General features: G+C 35.0%; 2 protein-coding genes across 2 annotated transcripts in view; one reads left to right on the forward strand and one right to left on the reverse strand.

The window, feature by feature from the left end:
• The window catches only part of TRIADDRAFT_49806 (uncharacterized protein), a gene marked incomplete at both ends in the record, with an annotated part of 4,298 nt that extends 4,186 nt beyond the window's left edge, over positions 1-112 (forward strand). The window contains one exon of the mRNA XM_002108272.1: positions 36-112. Within this exon, the coding sequence (XP_002108308.1) occupies positions 36-112 (77 nt within the window). The remainder of the gene's footprint in view (positions 1-35) is intronic.
• Positions 113-1,917: 1,805 nt separating this feature from the next.
• On the reverse strand, positions 1,918-5,803 carry TRIADDRAFT_52645 (uncharacterized protein; the record flags this gene model as incomplete). The annotated part of the gene is made up of 4 exons (XM_002108994.1): positions 1,918-2,642; positions 3,359-3,550; positions 4,043-4,052; positions 5,636-5,803. 4 exons carry the CDS (start codon positions 5,801-5,803, stop codon positions 1,918-1,920), a joined length of 1,095 nt encoding a protein of 364 aa, XP_002109030.1.
• Positions 5,804-15,150: the final 9,347 nt, after the last annotated feature.

Raw genomic sequence — 15,150 nt, forward strand, 5'->3', positions numbered from 1 at the left:
AAAACGCGTTAACGAATTTGGTGTTAGTGGCGAAGACCTTGCTCGCCAATCTGGCCAGAACGATGAAGAATCATCATCACCCACTGCTATTGAAAACAAGAAAGACAAGTGATAGAATTATTTTTTACGGAATTGCTGTAATAAACTAATTTTAACTTACTTTCTTGCTGTGTAATAATAATTGTAAGTTATATATTGTCCAATATTGGAATCAATAAGGTTCATGGCCTTACCAAAATATTGCTATCATTTATCCTTTGTTCAGTGAAAGAATGTACTAATACTGTATCCATACATGGAAACCTTTTTAGTCATGCTGTTATCAAATACAGAAACAATTTATGAGAAAATCTTCATATGCAATGTGAAAATTTGCCGTAATACGTGCATCAATATACAGTTATTTCAATCATGGGATAGAATTAATATTATAGTTATTATTATTAGTTACTGTATACATACATAAAATCAGTTACTTAACTTAATAGAAATTATGTACGTATGCTTTTAAAGATCATTTTTACAAAGGCGATTTTTTGTTGTAACTTATAGATTTACTAAGTCTTTTATCATAGTTTACATTTATGAAGTTATGAAACTTTCTTCTCGTTTTGGTTAAGTACTCGCATAAATAAATACGGAAAAATTTCAGAACATTTTATAATTTTACGGGTGTTTATTTGGCAATTTATGGAAACTGTATTTGTAACGCTACAATTAACTAAAACTACAAGCTTTATCACTATTTGGCGCTCGCCAACAGAATTTATATTTACTGGTTTAATAATTTTCATCAAGAACAGTCGACTTCAAAGATTTCACATAAATCCTCCTTCGACGTTAGTATAATTGCTGTAATCGCACTGAGTGTATTTGCAATATCACTTATCAGTATGATAATAGAAAGAAGTTTCAGACTTGATATTAACAACTAGCAGTTCAAAAAGGCATATGAGAAATTATAGATCTATCAAGTTTAGATACACATCATTTTTGCTTTCAGTAAAGAAGTACGAATGATCGTTAACCGCTATAGGAAATTCCACTTGTTACTAGCATCTTATAATGTTAATGTGCAAGCCTAATGGTAAACTGGACCATACGAAATAATGAATCCAACACAAATTCTTTAATTTATTACGGTTAATTTATATTTATAGCAAGTTAAATGTTAATTCTACGTAAAATTTCAAATATTAGCATGAAGAGGCCAAAATAAACCTTTTAAAGTTTAAATGTACAATTATGAACGGAAATCTTTATCATACAAGTTAAGATTGTTACCATTCTTTTATTTACCAAAATTTTTTTGAAATTGAAAAAGAATTAGGAAGCAGATTTGATATATTGAACTGCATATTGAATGAACATAACACAGATAGATATTTAACTTAAGCTTTGGATAGTTACATTCTTCGTTTATCCTAGCTCTCAATGACGTATGTGATACTGCACATACGAGTATATTTAAGTAAGAATGCATGCACAGCTGTACACTTTCACAGATGTTCGCTTAACAGCAAATCGCCAGCAATACCATTTAGCGTTTACATAATTATTATGAGTTAACTAGGAAAAATCTTCAGCTTACCAACTACAATGTAACGATATCCTTATTAGATACAATCAAAACTTTGATTAGAAATTGAGTACGCTATGGAAATCACTTTACTGTAATCCGAGGAGAGCTAAACATCATTACAGACGATTACAATATACGCGCTTGCTGTATCTTCATAGAATTTCAAAATGTGCAGTATAGGACAATAGATAAATTACAATTGATAATTAATTGTAGTATTAATATTAAGTAGAGCACTCCGTCGCTAAGGCAATAGTTAATCAATGCAACCACTTTACAAAAAATCTTAGTACTTGATAAAAAGGGAGTCATATTCACACCTTATAGTGTATTAGCTAATTGCGTTTCTTTTTTCCGTACCAATAATAGTACCAATCTATCGATATAACCTCCAAACCACGCATATAGCCACAGATGAAATATAAAGATGAGACAATGATTACATGATATCTCAGGATAGTATTGTAATACGTTAAATACATTGATATAGGGACAATTAGAATCCAAAACAGCGTTGCTAAAATAAATTTGAACTTCCCAGTAGTATCAGGAGTATTATTACCATCAAATGTTTTATCTACAGTATAAAACTGGCGTAGTCGGTCTTCTTTCTCTGCCCAACGCTTTTTACACCATTCACCTAATTCTTCTTGGTCCTCAGGCAATTCGGAATTGTCATAACGTTTTATTTGGTAATGTAATTCTTCTGGAATGTTGCCTTTAAGTAAGGTCATTTCACTTTGAGGCATAGTCTTAGGATACGCAACGGTGACATCATAAACAGCATCTAATCTTTTTTCACGAAGTTTACTAACAAGAAAGGCAAAGCCGGTCACTCGTGGATGAAGACAGTACTCATACTGTTGCAAACCATGTATATTAGCATATTTATAGCCTCTCAAAGCAGATATTTCTTCATAGTTGGTTCCCTCAGGAAAGATTATAATCTTAGCCGGATAATCAATATCATTAAAATAATCTAAGGTTCTACTAAACACGATTCGATCCTTTTCCCATTTCCGCTTAAGGAATATAAAATTCAACATTTGCATACCCCATCCTACAAATATAACATGGTCAGAATTAAGAAATGCTCTAGAAAATTTAGCTTCGTTAGCTATATAAGTATGGTCAGTAATCTTGATATTCTGAAATTAGTTCCGTAGACGTAGCCGAAAGTTGGTAACAGTTCATAACATTGCCTTGTTTAAAAACTCCATAGGTGACTTAGATATAACCAGTCTAAATTCTAAAGACATACACGTATAGTATTTTGTCTTTATAGTAGTGTATAATACTATGGTATGAATATAGTACTATTAAGTCTGATGTAATTATTTTAAGTAAGGCGGTTTGCAATAACAGAAAGTTAGTTTATTTCCTGGTGAGATGCATGAGCGTACTATTTTTTGAAATCGTTATACAGTACACTATTAGATGAAGTACGAGTAGTACATCAGTTACAGGATAGCTAGAATCTCGCATTATACTACCAATTGGAAATGATCAATTTTATATTGATTCGTAAAATGTATCATATCTGTAATAAACTCTATAGCATGATCATAGCCTATTTCGATCTTGGTTGTTGCGCTGTCTATAGTGAGGGTGTAAATAACTACGGTCGTTGATTATATTTCATTATTTTATAAGAGATAGAGACGTAGTACAAGCAACGAGTTATTATAGTATACCGTAGGCTTACAACGGTGTTGTAACTTCTTTTACATATTACTAGAAGTATTACTAGAGTAGAATGCTACGATTATAGCTTACCAACTCCAGGGACATATTTCAAATCGCCACGTAAGATAATTTTGATATTTTCCACCGCAAAGTAACGATGTGAAACGGCCCAAAATAGCAACCAATCTTGTCTAGTCCGATGATTCATAATTATTATACACCTTTCTTTCGGATCTTGCGGTAAATCACCAGTTACAAATACCTTCGTATCAAAAAATACCTCTACAAGTGTAGTATATCATAGTATATGATATGCAAATTAAACAGTATTAAAGATTAGTATGTCTAAGATATACCTACGTGTATAGTACCATTTTATGCAATCAACAATACGCTAGCAGTGTAATAGCGTTATATGCGTATCGCAGCGTTATAGTTAGGTATCGATACTTCTTCAGTAAAGCTATTTAGATTTAAGTCATTTACTACAGTATCACTGTTTTATTTCTGAAAATGTATTTCCTTATTTGGATTGATTAAATCAAAGTCTCAAAATGTAAAAGTTCAAGTACTATCAGTAAAAAGTCATCATGATATCGTTTGCCGTAGAACAGTATAGTAGTACACGAGGTCTATCCTATCGACATTATAAAACTGAGACTACTAGCATAGTGAATGACACTACGATATTTCAAGTATTAATATAACTTGTAACCAGAAATGTGAAATTTTATAAGAATGAGTACACAATGTACACTTATCCGTAGCGCTTACCGTAGATACCCTATAAATTTAAAAATAATACAAAGAATAATATTAATCAATTTGGAAGTACATGCAATTACTTTAAGGTCTTAAATCATCAAAATAGAATATGCATTATACGATTTCAATTAAATAAGAAACGAACATATCGTGATAACGTCGTGATCATCGTAGTGGGTTTGAATAAAGTGTGGTATATGAATTCATTAAGGTTGACAGACAGTATTGATATGCATATACTGCCTATGCCAGCAATCAATATTTCAACATATACGTGTATCAATATCATCGAATTTAACTCTATCTATAATATTTAAACGCTGTTAGTACACATTCTGCTTATTTTGCTATCCATCGCTAATTAAAAATACCATTTAATCAAATCAATATGTGTTAACTACAAATATTGTATGAATGATAAGTTTTTTGGATTTGCATGTCGATAGGAATGATCATTTGCCTATGTAATGAATATAACATATTTAATCGACTTGACTTTGCGAGAGATTAGACTATAGTAAGACATAAGATGAAAAGAGTTGTAAGCATTTAATTGAATAAATGTAACCGCTATTGAAATATCCTTCTATACATTAAAATTTGCACACTTAGTGGAAAAGATTTTACAATAAGAACGAAGGTAAAATTAATTGTAATTGATGGTCGTATTTGAATTCTATTATCATGTATAATTATTAGATTCTTTTTGAATGTCTGGTTGAATATGAATAAATGTGAATATTTTAATTTTTGCAATCAAACGACTGAAGGACTATCATCGTATGTTATTTCTGTTGATTTGGATTACAGTTTTAAATTATGTAGAGCAATCATTTGATTTTTCGATTTTAAATCCTGTACCTACTCGTCTTAATACAAGTATACTATACTGTACGTCTAATAAAGCATCGGATAGTGTGGGGGGGTATTTCGTAAGGCGAGAGATGAAAGTGTGTAAGTTGTTTACTTACATTATGGTAAGCACATTGTCGTAAATTATGTTGTAAGCTAGACTACTCGTGATGCGGTAAATAGTAAATAGGACAATCCTGTACTAATAACATATTGAATATGATATTCAATGAATATAACATGCACCATGTAGTGTACTCGTGCATACACGTATGCTTATGACTGTTCTCCAATCGATTTTATCTGTTAGTTGTTAGCAGTGTCTTCAGAATCGGCGTTGAAATATTTTGAATCAATTAGTATCCTATGAATGCTCGTATTCCACTCTATTTAATGGTCATGTCGATTATAGGAGAGGCTATTGACAGTTACTTTATGGATTAACGCGTATTCATTGCTGTTGATATCGAAAGGACTTAAGGGTGGACATTTTGTATTTGGCTTGGAAATCCTCCATTCGCATGATGTCGATGTTACAAGTATAGCATTAGACCGTTCGGTCATTATTGTAAATTATTGATTTGAATAGCTACTCAAAAATTTCAATATGGTCCATAGTAATCAAATTAGGAACAGGATGGTTTCTATCACGGAAAGATATCGTATCTACTGTATACATATATCTCTATACATAGTCGATTGTATGGGTGAGCTAGGACGAGCCCAACTGGTAAACTGATTGTGATTTACCGTGATAAATGCGGACCACCACCAATACATAAGGTCATTCCACCAGCGAAACAGTTTAGGAGAACATAACATAAAGATGAAGGCAGGAGACATAAAAATAACGGTACCACATAAGGAAGTGAGTAAATAGTAGATAATGATTAGCATGCCAGCAATGACTGAAGCCATTTTGATCTAGATATTACCAACTACCACAATGAAGGACAAATGGCTGTTTTTGACGTTATCTAACTACACTACAGTACAAACAGTATGACTGAGTGTAATACATATACTGTACTGTACAGTATACAGTGTACAGTACAGTGTTCCCTATATACCAGTACTGTACTGTATACTAACTACTGTACTGTACTGTATAATAATGGAATAATTGAGTGTCAATTTTATCACAATCTGTGAGCGATTCACGCGATGGAAAGGTCAAACGACGTACTGTAGAGTACAGTACTATACACTGTACATTGTACAGTACAGCACGCTAGAAACTGCACAGTGCATACAGTACAGTACACAGTACTGTACTGTACTGTACAGTATAGTATTGCGCAATGTCCACTGTCCACTGTACGGTACAGTGGACAGTACTGTAGCTCATGATGGCTTCCTGCCAAGACCAGAGTTCATGAACTCTGAAGTCTCAATACAGTACTGTACCAAATGGACTGCTGTGTGGTAGCTATCAATGAGTCCATAGATGCACCATGGATTAATAACATGAAACATTGAATTGTGAACAACACGGACTGTACAGTAGATCGTCTAGAAATGAAGAAGAACATACACAGGCCCCTCATTGGTCTGAGTCGAGTCCCAGACTCTTGCATGCTGTACCTCTAGGGAATAAGACTGGCGTGCAGTCTCTCTTTTTGGACAGTACTGTACATCATACCATTCATAGTATCAGGCTGAGTCATGGCTGAATGGCAGACTTGCAGTCGTTGTTGATTGCTACGTGTACAGTACAGTACAGTACAGTACAGTCGTAAAGTACTATAGTACTGTAAATACTGTACTGTAGTGTACAGTACAGTATTGTAACCCTACTGTACAGTACAGTACTGTACACTGTAAATAAATACTGTACAGTACTATACTGTAACTAGTACTGTCGGCACGGTACCCACAAATGAGTGAATCAACACGCTTGCGCAATCATGGTGTCCCAAGTAAAGCTCATCCGTTCTAACCAATACAAACTTGTTAACATGAAGTCACTGGTACAGTACAGTACTGTATGAGAAAGCGTCGAGTATGAATGGACACTTTATCCTTACCCGTAACCACGAACTACCATACCGCAACAATAGTAATCCTGCTGCGCACGCATCACTGTGTGTCTCTTCATCCATTTCTCTCTACCGTACGGTACCACCAGACTCAGGCTAATAAGCATCACCCGACTACAGCGTTACACCTCATAACTTACTCTACAGTAATTAGAACAAAGACAGCTCATTACATCGACGTGTTTTTTTTGGAAGGGGAAATGCAAGTTATTCATTTTATTTTATGAAAAAAATAAAGTTCAAGAACTTATTGGATGGAAAGCTTTGACTTGGAGTCACTTAGAAGAACGTCGAAATTATACTAGAACAATTACGCCAAAGATACGTTGAAGACTTTGAATTTTCTTGTAAGTGACTATTTTGTGTCAATCCAGTGAAGTGATGACTTTTACACTAGCAATTGAAACTTTGAAAGATTCTCCTTTGACCATTTCATCAATCGCTGCTAGCATGCAATACATGACTTTATTCACCTACAAAGTTGATGCAAGTCCATGAATTTATAGATGGACATACAACAACCTATGTACCTTCGATAGGGATGATAGCAGTAGGGTGATAGACCATGAAAGGATATTTTTCTTTGATTGAAAGTCAGACTTTTTGCGCAAAATCCATGTTGATCAATATCTCTCTCTCTCCTGACTGTATTGTACGGGACTTGGGCTTATACCAAGTCACTGAAATGAGTGAGTCTGCGGTAAAATCATAAAGAAACATGATTCATACGTCAACATGTGTTGGATACTATTTTATACCCTGACTTTCAAGACTTCCAATGGAGGTGAAGTAGCCCAGATAGCTACCAAATTGCAAGATGTAGCTCTCTATTGGCTAATATAAGGATGCGATGAATGAGTTATTACTGTACTCCATCTTTTCTTATTAATGACTCCGATTTGCTAATGCAGTATAGGACAAGGATAATGGAATGATCCGATAATGACAGACCATGACAATAAAAGAAATAAAATAACTCACTCGGTTTAAATCATTCATGACTTCATTAGAAACTACAAGTACGGCAATTATAAGTCAAAGACGTAGTATTTTTCATGCCGAAAAATAGAATATTCTTCTATTTTCGGCTTACGCACTGCATCCAAGTTCTCTCCCCCATACAGTCATACAGTACGCCGAGTACGGTGTATCGCTAATCGGTCTGACTCAGCATTCCATCTACTGCTCTCTACGGATACAGTCAATTAATATGTGTACAATCACCACATCGCGCTGTAATGGCACTTTTCTACGTCAAAGTCAATCCATGCGCGAACTCATATCTTTTATCCATCGTTAGTGAAAGTAGATTGGTACATTGAAAGTTAGTAACTTGTAAACTGAATTTGGCCGTAGACTCCTAAATAATCGAAGATTTAGGCTTAAGAGAGAAGCCGTATTGTACTTTCAACTGTTTCTACGCGTATAGTAATGCAGGGCTATACACTTTCGATATCAGAGGGGTAGACTCCACTGAATGTTCAGCCGAAGTTTCAGGACTATGTTTCCTGTAATTAAAGTACATGCTACCATACAGTAGTTACTTAATGGGTCGGTAGTTAGAAACCCGACACAGATAATTATAGTTCTGTGTTGAATATTTCATCGTCACAAAGTTATTTATGTACATTTCCTTAATGCAGTAATTCGGTTTCCTTAACGACGACTGCTGCTTATTCGATCTTATTTTTATTGAGCGAATTCATTCTAAATCAAGTTGTACAGTAGTAATAGACTTTGTTATTTGGCATACTACCCTAACAGAATACATCGCTAATTGTGATTCAAATAATGTTAGAATCTTGAGCCTTTAAAGACGTCTTTTATAACGAGTACTGAAAAAATACTGTTGTTTCGGTTCTTAATAGCATAGACTACACTAATAGAACAACTAGAATGAAGGGGATATTGTATACGAGTATTGTGCTTGAATTTTAGGCTTAAAGTATACTGTAATATCGTAATTACACAAATAGAATAACTAACATGGAGGAGGTATCACATCCTATATAAGTCCTGTGCGTAAATTTTATAGTTTATAAGTATACTTTTAAATAGTTACATATCATACACTAGGACTTCCTAATTGTTAATTTTTGAGTAAAAGTACATTATTGCTTCAAGAAAAACACTGTACTGTACAGTACAGTGTATACAATAAATATCGTCATTACCACAAATGCGCTGCTTCTGAATCTATCTTGACATGAAAATTCTTTTTATAATAATCTAGTAAACTAAGTAAGTGATGAGGAAAATTGTTATAAAATTGCACGCCACAGTATTAAATATGCCTATGTAAAGAGCTATACTAGTAGTATTTTAGTAGTCTAGTAACAACATACGAGGTTCAGTTCGATGAAGATTCCTTACAAAGCATAGCACTGCCATGGCCCATAACGATAGTCATGGACTCAGAGTTAGAATAATGCATGTGCCTTAGTGCTCAGACTGTGGTGCAGATCAGATCAATCATAACTCAATGTGATTTTTTTTTCGTCTTCTAATTACCTTTAACTCGATGCAACCCCTCAAATGAAGTTTACTTTCCATTTTCACTATAGGAAAAATATGAGTAGCCTAGACGTTGATCCTGACACGTTATTGGAATGGCTGAACTCTGGCCATGGTGACCAGAGAGACATGCAATTAATTGCTTTAGAACAGCTATGCATGTTGTTGCTTATGTCAGATAATATTGATCGATGCTTCGAAAGGTAAGCTATTTCCTATTAAATCAAGGAACGTAAATTTTTCAGCTAGAACGAGGCATATCACTTCACTTCCTGCACATTATCTCGTAGTGATCGACATTAAAATTTATACTTTATGCGCTTTTATTCAATTTGCTGTACAGTACCATAAATTGCTATAATTAATGCTTCTCAATCTTAACGAACTTTCAATACCAAATTTTTTCGTAGTTGCCCTCCTCGAACATTCATCCCAGCGTTATGTAAAATATTTCTTGATGAATGTGCTTCTGAATCTATCTTGGAAGTTACTGCTCGAGCAATAACCTACTACTTAGATGTTTCTGCTGAATGCACCAGACGTGTTGTAAGTGTAGAAGGCGCTATTAAAGCAATATGTAACAGATTAATTATCTGTGGAGATCTGCAAGAATCTAAGTTGGCTAAAGATCTAGCAGAGCAATGTGTTAAGGTTAGTATTGTTATCCCGTAATTGCAAATAAGTTTCCCCTAGTTAGCTTCGTTGCTTGTATAGTAAGTAATTATAATATTTAAAAATAATCAAGACCGCTCATTTTCCTTCTATTTTTCCCGTATGCATGCTATACGTTGCATATCTCGCACCGTGAATAGGTCTTAGAATTCCTTTCCTCGCGAGAATCAATTGCTATATACGAAGATGGTGGATTATTTTGCATGCTTTCGTTTATTCGGATTAATGGAGCGGTCATTCATCGCGATACACTACATTCTGCAATGCAGGTTGTATCACGTCTTTGTAGTAAAATAGAACCGCAAGATTCCATGTTAGAAAATTGTGTCGAATCTTTATCAAATTTACTGCAACACGATGATCATTATGTACGTAATATAGAGTTAAATAGCATCTACAATCACTTACACGAGAAATTGAAGTCAAAGATTAATGCCACAATATTACTAAACTTCTCTACAGGTTGCTGATGGTGCGCTGAGATGCTTCGTTTCGCTATCAGACCGTTTTACGCGTCGAAATGTTGACCCTGCTCCTTTAATTTCCCATGGTTTAATAGATTTATTACTGGAATCCCTTATGCAAGCAGCATCAAACAATACGTCTAATAATAATAGCAGCCTAATAGCTAATACTGCAAATTCGTCATCATTTGTTTCATCCGATACTAATAAACCCAATCGAATTGGAACGATATCAACTATCATTGGCTTATTTTCAGCTATGTGCAGGAGTTCCAACTCTGTTACACATGTATGTACAGTACATCAAATTTTCGATTCTTCGTGATCTAAGGTAGCTAACTTATTCTTTTTTACTTGTAGCAATTATTGAGATCAAATTTACTTGAGGCTATTGAAGATGTTCTCATTGGTGAAGAAAGGTACATAATTGATGTACTGAATTAATTACTGACATTATCTCATCATATGCTATGTTTTCTTATATAGAAACGTATTGGATTGTCTCAGATTCATGGATTTGCTGTTAGTGCTTATATTCGAGGGTCGCCGAGCTTTGGTGCGACCAAATACTGTTAGTAGATCTTATCAGTCATTACGAAAGAGTGATAATTCATCAGGACATGATAAAACACAAAGGCAACTAATCGAATTCATACGAGGAAAAGATACAGAAGCACTCGTTGAAGCTATTGAGAATGGTAAGACGGAATCAGTTACTACAATACGTTAATTTTCGTCGATAATTTTGCAATTCAATTTACGTTTGGTCTTTTTGCTAGGATTGGACGTTAATTATATGGATGATGTTGGTCAGACATTGCTAAATTGGGCGTCTGCATTTGGAACCTTAGAGACGGTATCTTACCATATTCAAAGAGTTAACATATCTTCATAACATTAAATCAGTTTACCCTTGGACAAATTAATTTATACATAATCTAAATAGGTTGAATATTTATGTGAACGTGGAGCTGACGTTAATCGTGGACAAAGGTCTTCCTCGTTACATTATGCCGCTTGTTTTGGACGCCCTCTAGTAGGAAAAGTTAGTATTAGTCTTACTTAATGGTACTACAACTAATCGTTCACTTCTGCTAGAAAATTGATAAAGGAATTTTATATAGACTTTTCTCAAACTTTGTTAGTGTTCATTTAGTATGCAATTAATTAAATCGATTAAAAAAATTTACAGATTCTACTACACCATGGTGCTAATCCTGACCTAAGAGACGAAGATGGTAAAACGCCGATAGAAAAAGCGAGAGAGAGATCTGACGAGGGTCATAAGGAAATTGTACGAATATTACAATCACCAAGTAAGTTAAGCTTATTAATTAGCTAATTTCTTGCTGTATGAGCGATCATTTAAAATTAAATTATCCCTGGACATATTTGTATGTGCAGGTGAATGGATGACTGTAATAGAAACACAATCAACTCCAGAAATTGAAAACGATTCCAAATCTAATAAGGATGAAAACTGCGCAGCAGATACGAATAAATCCATAACTGACGAAGGTGTTGATGTTCACGATGATATGAAAGGCGACCCAGAAATGGCACCTGTGTTTACTAAACGATTACTCTCTCTATTTGTTAAAACGTATCAGTCGACAATGACATATTCTATTAAAAAAGCTGTTCTTGTTGTAACACGAAAGCTGATTCACTATGCAACTCCTACTTTGTTAATGGATTTTTGTAACTCAACTGGTCAATCCTTTGTCACTGCAATCGTTGAAGTAATTGGCAATTCGCTCGAAAATCCTGATGATGAAGAAACCCAGCAAATTGCACTTCAAATAGCCCAGGACTTACTGAAAAAGGATCGTGAATCTTTCTTAAAGCAAATGTTAAGATTGGGTGTACTGAATATCATTTGTTCGCTAGTTGATCTCCCTGTTCAATCTACTAAGGAAGGAGATGCAGAAATTTGTGTGACAGAACCAACGGAGCAACCTGAAACATCTGATGCTACACAAATATCTCAAGGCATTCCATATATATGGAAAGACTGGTGTTTTGCTTACCATCGCGACTGTTTATACGCATGGAACGATTTCTGTGCGCTAGAGTTGCCTAGTGGTAGTAATGGTTGGTTTAGATTTGTTTGGGATGGTAAATTGGCGACAATGTACTCTAGTGGTAGTCCAGAAAGCGGTCCAGAATCGCCTGAAAGTCGAACTGATTTTCTTGATAAAATTGAACAAGCCCGGAGTCATATTGCATCTGGATCAAAAAGCATTCCAATATTATCCAAAACAAGTGACGCAAAAATTGAATTTGGCAATTGGTTATTATCGAGCCCTGCAGACGGCCAACTGCACATTCGTAGCGATGGACAACAGCAACTTACTGTACTCCGTGAGAATTATCCAGGATTCATATTTGAATCAAATCGTGGAACTAAACATTCGTTTACAGCGGAAACAACCTTAGGACCTAAATATGCGGGCGGCTGGAACGGTGAAGGTGCTAAAAGATTTTTAGTCAAGCATGAAGCAATGAAGCAGAAAATTAAAACTTTAGCTAGCGAAATTCGAGCAACGTACTTTGATAACGTTGAAATAGGACACGACGATGTTTTGACTGAACTAAGAAAAGTAGCAGATAGATTAAGTGATGCCTGCCTAGAAATTGAGAATTCTGCAGATAACGATGAGCTACAATTAAATTTAAAGAAAATGGAATCCGTCTTACCAACTCTTGTTTCTTATTTTAAAGATGAGAAAACAATCTCTACATATGAATTACAAAGCAGTGGTTTGGTTACTTCTTTATTATCATATTTTAACAGCTACGCTGACGGACACAGAAAGAACACCGCCGTTGGCTGTTCTTATGTTACGAATAGTCTAAAATCCTTTATTCAGGCGTTTGGTAACTATGAATGTTGCGACAACAAACTAAGCTGTAGACCGGCAGTAAACTTAGTTCGCAAACTTGTATCAGTCACGGAATCGGTAGATCGATCGCCATTATTCTTATATGAAAATTCTTTTTCAAGTAATGGTTTACAAATTTTAACACGTAAAATGCGTATTCACCTAATAAGACATCCTGAAAGTACAGATTTAATTGATAGAACTGGAAAAACTTTGAAAGTGGAACCGTTAACAACTATTGGAGTTATATCTAAATTTTTACATAAAATGGTTGCTAAGCAATGGTATGATTTCGAACGGTCTACATTTAAATTTGTAATTCAGGCTAAAGATAATGGCATAAAGGAATTTAATTATGTGCGCGATTTCGATGAAAACGGTATCCTATATTGGATTGGAACAAATGGGAAAACTGTATCTGAGTGGGTAAACCCAGCACAATTTAACCTTGTTTCGATTACTTCGTCGGAAGGTCGCGGTCTACCATACGGAAAACTGGAAGACATTATAAATCACGACGGACCAGCAACTAATTGTCATACCAGCGACGATAAAGGTGCTTGGTTTGCTATTGATCTTGGTGTGTGGTTTATACCTAAGTATTATACGCTACGGCATTCCAGAGGGTACGGTAGATCAGCCTTACGAAATTGGCTTTTTCAAGTCTCCACTGACGGAGTAAACTGGATTACAATAAAAACTCACACTAATGATTCCTCTTTGAAAGAACCTGGATCCACGGCATCTTGGATTTTAAGTCCACCAACAGATAGCGGTAGTTGGCGTTATATTAGAATCCTCCAAAATGGTAAGAACGCAAGTGGTCAAACCCATTATCTTTCCTTATCAGGCTTCGAATTGTATGGTTCTGTCACCGACGTTGTCACTGAATCACAATTTGGTAAGGCAATAAAAGAAACTGAAAGTGCCTTAAAACGTCAACGTAAGCTTGTTCAACAAAATTTATCGAAAATTGATATTGGTGTAAAAGTAACACGGGGATTAGACTGGCAATGGAATAATCAAGACGGAAACCCTCCTGGAATTGGAATCGTCACAAGTAAACTTCGTAATGGTTGGATAGATGTGAAGTGGTGCCATGGTGGTTCTTATACTTATCGGATGGGTGCACAAGGAAAATATGATCTAAATATAGAAACCAGTGATAAAGCAGAAAATCCTGAAGATGACCTATCCGTTGGTAATTTTGAGAGTGCGATGGACGACCCAACGACGGTAAATATGGAAAGTGCCAGCACTGTGAAAGATACGGAGGTAGTAGAGGAGATGGATGATGAAAATGTTAGTAAGACGGTTGAAACATCATACTCACCCGAGGAGTGTAGTACTGATAGCGATTCAAATGCTAAAATCACAAAAAGTACTAGCAGATTATCAACACATGGCAAATTTACATCAACTTTGGTTGTTCGAATGAATTCGTCTCCAAAGGTAGTAAATTACCCAGATTCATCTACCAAAATATCAGCAGAAATCCAAGAAGTTCCTGAAATAGGACGATGTGGAAAAACTTCTCCTATTCTTGCTATGATGAAAGAGTTATCAGAAAACATTTCGAGAAATGACAATGAAATCAATAATTTGCATAATCCTTTAGAATCGGAGACGGAGAATGAAAGTGATACTGATATAGACAATTGCCAAAATTCAACGTTATTAGCTGAAATGCA

This window comes from Trichoplax adhaerens, genomic scaffold (assembly GCF_000150275.1).
Source record: "Trichoplax adhaerens TRIADscaffold_1 genomic scaffold, whole genome shotgun sequence".
In the NCBI taxonomy this organism is placed as follows: Eukaryota; Metazoa; Placozoa; class Uniplacotomia; order Trichoplacea; family Trichoplacidae; genus Trichoplax; species Trichoplax adhaerens.